This window comes from Penaeus chinensis, chromosome 39 (assembly GCF_019202785.1).
Source record: "Penaeus chinensis breed Huanghai No. 1 chromosome 39, ASM1920278v2, whole genome shotgun sequence".
Lineage (NCBI taxonomy): Eukaryota > Metazoa > Arthropoda > Malacostraca > Decapoda > Penaeidae > Penaeus > Penaeus chinensis.
The window spans coordinates 26358408-26365907 of record NC_061857.1 but is presented as its reverse complement, the minus strand read 5'-3'; the positions used below and the strand labels follow the sequence as shown (position 1 = coordinate 26365907).

The following is a 7500-nucleotide window of genomic DNA, read 5'->3' as shown; positions in this document are numbered from 1 at the left end:
TTGTAAAATTCTACTGTTTGTCTCTTCTGATTCACAGAAACTGCACTATTTGACCAGCAAGGGTTCCTGTTAAGGTCGGTTTGACTTCAATTGGCAGAAAATAACAGTATATATATGCATATATATATATGTATGGATATATATATGTATACACACACACACACACACACATATATATATATATATGAATACATATATTTACCTTTTACGCCCTCAGCGAAGGAACAAATTCAATCCAGACAACGAGCTACGCAGATTTTTTTGTTTTTTTTTCGGGGGTTCCCTTCAAATCTAATACCCCAGGGGGTGGCAGCGATACCGAGGTAATATTATTTTTTGTATTAGAATTGATATTAACAACATGGCAACAATACTTTAGTAGAGTATATTTAAAGTTAGATTTTCCTTTTCATATAGAACATAAGTGTTAAAAAAATCAAAGCATCTGAAATTCTTACATATATATATAAATAGATAAATATATATATATATTGTTGGCATTTAATATTCTTATATATATAGATATATATTGTTGGCATCAAATAGTCTTTTATATATATATATGTGTGTGTGTGTGTATATATATATGTATATATATATATATATATATGTTGTTGGTATAAAATATTCTTACATATATATACATATATATTTATATATTGCATTAAAAATTCTTACACTTATATATTCGTAGCATTTAAAATTCTTAATATATAGGTTGCATTTAAAATTCTCACATATATATCCTTACCAGTTGTTCATCGGGTTAGGATTCAGTCCAGTGCTTGATTAAAAAATAAAATCCTCTCGAGAATCTTGCAAGGCAGAAGTCTGGAAATAAAACTCCATGACAAGTAAAATCTTGAGAAGCCATGCACAATTTTACAATCTTGATACCCAAATTAGATTTCATCTTTTTAATGTGTGCATCTCACCTATATTGTATCACACTAGCCACAGCTACACCATCATGTTCAGTATACCGTGTTTGCAGGGTTCAGATATGCTGAAGTTTTGCCTACTTTAGTCTAAATGGTGTTATCACTTGTCCATGACATTCATTAAAGAAATTCATAAAGGATATAGAGCACAGATGTAGTTTAAATACTCCATTCCCGTTTTCATTGTACTGGTTTTCCGCAATTAATTTGCAGTTAACACAACACAATCGTAAATTGTCAATTGCTTTTTTGCTACAGGAAATATACCGCATATGTTTAGTGTTCGTAAAGTCTGCGATCGAGATCAAACTACAATATATACATTGTCAAGACCAAAGAACAGATATAAGAAAACTGACAAAAAAAGAAATATGATCAAAATATGAAATGTGAAAAAATAACCTTGCTAAGTATGAACAGTAATAGAAATTCGCAGCAAGTAATTCTTCCGCAAAAGAGAAGGATTGCAAAGGTACCTATTGTAAGCAGTAAATGCATCACCTACACAACTTGGGAGATAACAATAGCAGAAGACAAAAAAAAAAAAAAAAAAAAAAAAAAAAAAAACTATTAAACCCAGCTTTGTCTTTTAGTGTCCCAATTTATTTATCGAAATATTTGGTGACATATTTGCCAAACCCTATCCCTTCTGCCCGAATCACTCCTTCCCTACTGTTAGTATAATCACTACCATTGTAATTATAATAAAGAAAAATCCAAAATAAAAAGTAAACAGGTGAGATGTGTAAGCCAATTAATTGACTCCTTGGTGAATAAGTATCTGTAAGGCCACCTATGAGTAACAATGATTCCTAAACTAAAATCACAGTGGATATAACATGTATGATATACCACTCCAACACAAAGAAAGTCCAACCATCCTGACTGGGCATAGGTCTATAATAGTATGTGTTTAAATAGACCTTATTTATATAGCCCATGTACCTTAAACCCTTCCCAAGCCCCCACCATACATGCTGTGCTAACACCCCTTAACATAACTCTCAACATGAAAAAGTCATTAGAAAATGCCAAAAGTAGACCTTTTATAAATGATCACTCTTCCCTGCTACGCGCCATTCTGCCATATGATACACCAGCAAAACTCATTCATTAGATTAGACTACTATCATTGTTAAACCAGGCATTGTATTTGAGTACTTACAGCTTTTTACAGTCGATATCCATACAGTAATTGAACCGGTAGTGAAGTTGTGATTTTTCTGAGCCCGCAAATCACGCCATTGCCAATACAAGTCTCCACTATAGAAAACGAGATAATCGCCTTGACGAGGGGAAACGCCAAGTGAGGGCAGTGCCAACAATCTCCATGGAGAGGACTAAGGCTGCAGTTTCATGCCGGGAGGACATAAGTACTCGGAAACCCAGTGGAAAGCATCATGTATGACATCTTGTTATGGTCAGACATTTTTAGATGCAGGAGCAATAGACTAAAAGCCTTGTGCCACAGGATCCAACCTGGCGTCCATGGCCTCTCATCAAGCTTGGAGTTTTTCTAACACAAACTACATAGAATAAACATCTGATTTCTCAGAATATTCAGCAAATTGTGCTTTGCTTGCAAACTCAGTGCCTTTCTTTTTTTTTTTTTTTTTGCAGGTCGCACGAGACTACAGTAGTAGTAGTCTGCACCCTGCCTCAGACCGGTAGCATTTTTTCTACACTAGGGTGTAGACGTTGACCCCTGGGTAGGAAGACCCAGTTGTCTGGGGCGTCCTTTGGGCGCATTTTTTCTATAATTCTGAATTTTCCTTTCTCTATGTGGCTTCCCTCAGCCTGCCCGAGTGCCCTTGTGGTCTTCCTATTCCCATGGGGGGGGGGGGGGGGGCATCGAATTACCGTCCTTCGCCTAGGCAAGTTCGGCGGTAAGGAGGTGTCTTCCACATAACTTGAATCCTCTTTGGTACTTTTGCTTCAAGTAAAATTCCTGAGTATGTCACAGTTGGGTACAAATGTGTCCAAGTGCAACATTATATTTAAAAACCTTGCAATGTAATAGATGTAAAAAAATTGGAGATACCTCATTATAATGCAATGATAAAGATACTAGCCAATTTACTTGTAGTAAATGTGCTGGAGATCTTGACACTGCTGAATGCACTGAGAACACACTCAAGTATGCTTACTGTGGAGGTCCCGAGGAACAAACATAAGACTAGGCAAAGTCCTAGCAGGCCTCCTGGACGAGAAGGTGTGATCCATATTGTGTTTTGGTATCATCCTCCTCATGATGATGTTGCTGTTCTTGCTGGGTTGATTCAGCAATTTAATCTGGCTCTGCCGAGTATGCAACTTGAAGGAAACTGATATATTATTAGCAGATATGGGAGGCCATGATGTTTGTTACAGTGAAGCCAAGAGAGAGTTAAAGGTATGACCAGCAAACCCAAAACTTCCAATGCTTCAGCAGCAACTAACAACACTCCTAGTGCAAACAGCATCAGTCAGGAGAAGTTGTCGAGTTAAAGGAAAAGGTTAAGAAATGAATGAGTCAGATTAAAGAACTGAGTAATACAATTCAGTAAATTGCTGAATCAACCCAGCAAAAACAGCAGCATCATAAGGAGGATGATACCAAAACACAATCTGGATCACACCTTGTCCAGGCTAGGACTGTGCCTGGTTTTTGGTCTGTTTCTCGGAGCAGTCATCTACTGGGCGTCTCCCTGGCAGCGAGACGCAGGACATGGATGCTACTCTCTCCAAAAACACCCATAGGAGGCCCCTGGGTACCAAGGGAGAGGAGGACGAACCTTCATCTAAGAAAAAGAAAATTAAACCCCGTAAAACGCATTAACCATTAAACAATGGAACTATCGAAGTCTTAGAACTAGAGTAAATGACCTTTGATTATTAGCCTCATCTTATGCTCCTGATATGACAGATCTCCAAGAAACGCATTTAACAACCTCGTGTCAGATGAGGTCATTTCGCTGAGGAACTACCATTTATGTCGGAAGGATCGAGAGGGTAAGGGTGGAGGCGGAGTCGCCATGTACATCCACTTAAGCCTCCCTTTCACTGAAGTGACTATTGATTCTACTTTGTAGTATGTCAAATGCAAAGCAAATATCAATAACACGTATGTGATTACATATCAGTTAATTGTCCCTCTGATAAAGTGGTAATTTATGATAAGTTTTTTGCTCTTCAGGATAGTCTACCACAACATAAATTATGTTTAGGTAATTTTAATGCTCATTATTCGTTTTGAGGTTCCTTGCGGGTGGTGGTAGAGGTGAGCAAAAAATTAAGTTGATTAATGATTCTGATCTGGTCCTTCTGAATGATGATAATCCGACGCGGGTAGACGAAAATACTGGTAATTTGACCTTTATTGACCTATCACTGGTCTCTTCATTAATAGCAGCCAAATGCGTGTGGCACACCATTAACGACTAAATTGGAAGGAATCACCTTTTTATTTCTATTGAATATTCATGTGACATAATAACAACTAAAATTTAACATTAAGAGAGCAGACTGCATCGCCTTTACAAGGAGTGTCAAGCTTAAACTTGTTTGAGAAAGCATTGATGATAATGTAAACAATATTCAGAATTCGATTTTAGACGCATCATTGATATCCATTCCTAGAACTTCGACAGATAGAGTTAAGCATATAGTTCCATGGTGGACGCCAGATTGCCGGAGGCCTAAAGGCTTTTCAAAAATAACATCTATAAAGAGAACTTTTACATTTACAAATTAGAGCTTTGTCTCTATGATAAAATAAATAATTTCAAAACTCTTTTAAAATAAAAAAACTCATATGGGAAGGTTCTAATTTTTATTTGCCTAGAGACACTGCAAATGCACTTGCCAGGTTGTTCTGATATACAAGCAGCTCGGACAATTACCATCTCGCATTCCGAATCACCAAGCATGCGGTTGGGTTGCAACCTTTACATTTTGCCACAGATGTACTTTCTCTGTCAAATTATGTTTTGACAATGTCACTTATGCGGACATTTTTGTCCAGGGAAATGGGGCCCCACAAGGGAGTGTCTTGTCACCTATTATTGTTGTGCATGAGTAATGACATCTTACCAGCTCTCGCTCGGAATATTTAATACCCACTGTACACTGATGATTGTGGAGTAATGTAGAATTTACGGTAAATCGCATCCAACTGGCAATGGATATGATTCATAGCTGGGGCTTTCAGTGGGGCTTTTTAAGTTTTCCACAAGAAAGTGTATTGGGTAATTGGGTAATATCAATTCAAAATACTGCAAAATTTCATGGTCTACTTTTTAACCCTAGACTAAATTGGAAAGACCACATAGGTCAATTAAAAAAAAAATATATCAAAGAGCACTAAATTGCATTGCAGGAAATAAATGGGAAACTGATAGAAAGTCTTTATCAAGTTTAAAGCCCTGATAAGGTCTAAAGTAGACTATGGTTCAATCATCAGCAAAGGCCATGGTACCAGAGATGGAGGTACGCCAGAGGTTCAGAGAGATCCTTATTAAACATTTTTCCTTTTTTCATATAAATACCGACGATTCCAAGATAAATGAGTGTGGGTGCAGTTGCATGGTTGACTGAATATCAGCCGATTCATACTTGAATCTTTCTTGCCCAACGTTTTGCAATTGAAAAAGCCTTGGATTTTGCACTATCGACAATTTTTTTTTTTTTTTCATCATATGAAGTCAACCTAGAGCCATTAAATCCGTACACAAACAACAAAAAAATAACTGCTGGGTAATATTTTTTGTTAGCTACATAGTGCCAATAAATCAGTCAAGCTAATAGGGGCATCAGGCCACTCTTATATCTATGACATTGAACAGGCTGATAAATTAGCCGGGTCAACTGGTGACCTGGACCTCAGATCCCAGATGTTTGTTTTCTTTATAAGAGCAAAAATCAGATGATGAAAGAATCTTAAGTAAAGTAATCATTTTTTTTTTTTTTAAAGGAGACAAAACTTTATATTATAGAGATTGAAATAATGAACAAGATCTATTGCCGTAATGATTTTGGCTGGCTGTGTTAACAAGGCCATATGCTGCTGGTCGATAGCCTTGAAATCCAACAAGCAGGAAGGCAGCATTCACCACCCGTCTGTGAACTTTTATCGAACTAGCACCTGGTCTCTAATGCAGCAGCAACAAATAATTGTCTCTAATGCAGTAGCAACAAGTAATAAGTCTTGTGCCACAAAAGCTACCCTGAAACCCAGGGCCTCTCGTTTCGCTTGACACTGTTGCTTCTGAGTTTTGTAAAGTAAACTCATATTGAGTAAATACTGTATTTACAGACCCTTGTTGCATTTTCTAGAGCTTTGTCTGCACCTTCAGTGTTCTTGTTTTTGCAGGTGACACAAGACTACCGTAGGCTTAGTGAACCCCCCACCTTCTACCTCAGGATAGACCTTGATCCCCAGATAGGGAGGCCCAGTAGTCTGGGGAGTCCTTTGGGAGCACTTTTCCTTTTTCTGACTTATTTTCCAATCTTCATGTGACTTCCCTGAGCTTGCCGGAAGTCCATTGTGGTCTTCCGTATTCTACTGTGGGCTACCGTCCTTCGCTTAAAGAAGGTTCGGTAGTAAGGAAGTGTACTCCACATAACTCAATAGCCCTTTAGTACTGGAGAACACAAACAGGCTTTCACCAGGGGTGGGGGGGTAGTGGACGGAAAACTGCCTTACTCTCTTATCTATTGCTATTAGGTTGATACCAAAAGTTAAGAGCTTTTGATCTCTTCAGGGGTTCGAACCTGGTCCGAAATCCAGGATGGATACTACCCTGGCTACCCCTTCTCCTCAAGGAGCAGGGGCGACCAATGACCACTCTATGACCAACTCGACTCTGAACAATGGAACCCCTACTAATGACTGTTTTACGAGTCACCAGAAAAACACTAGGCTTGTCATGATTATTTATTTCAACCTGAAATAATATTTGACATAAATAAATGTTTATCCAAAATCTTATATATTGAATCAAAATACACAAAATACTTACCAAATCACTTTACTAATGCAATAACTTTTGAAATAATCAAAATGTAAATGCAAAATTCTGCAAACTTTGATGAAAACAAAGTTACATATATAATGTATAGACATTAAATATTGATATCAATTATACATCATCATCAAATATCAAATCGCATAGTAATTAATATTCATATTATTTTCCAAGAAATAAAATGTGTCAAAATATTAACTCAAATTACAAAGGCAAATTAAACTTACAACATTGCCTTATCTAGTGAGCATGAAGTATTATCTTTTTTCTCAACTTAAAAGATCTCCGTTAATACTCTGCACTCTGCTGCTATAGATACATATCAACAATTCAAGCATCAAAGGAAAATAGGGTGGCAAAGTGTAATATATCGTTTCAAAATATACCTTTTGAATCTATGTACACCTTCAAGATTCCAATGTGCTACCAAAGTTTCCCATCATGCTCAGCACAAAAAAACTACAGCAAATGGACATGTGTAATAAAAAAATAAAAAATAATAGAATATTATTAGTTTGTATAAACTAATGATACAATGAGTACTACTAACGTTC

At 37.0% G+C, this 7500-nt stretch overlaps 1 protein-coding gene across 1 annotated transcript in view; it reads left to right on the top strand.

Moving 5' to 3' along the window:
* The window catches only part of LOC125046525, a 14564-nt gene extending 13532 nt beyond the window's left edge, over positions 1-1032 (top strand). Inside the window, exon 4 of the mRNA XM_047644310.1 lies at positions 955-1032. Coding sequence (XP_047500266.1) covers positions 955-1032 — 78 coding nt within the window. The remainder of the gene's footprint in view (positions 1-954) is intronic.
* The last annotated feature ends 6468 nt before the right edge of the window (positions 1033-7500 follow it).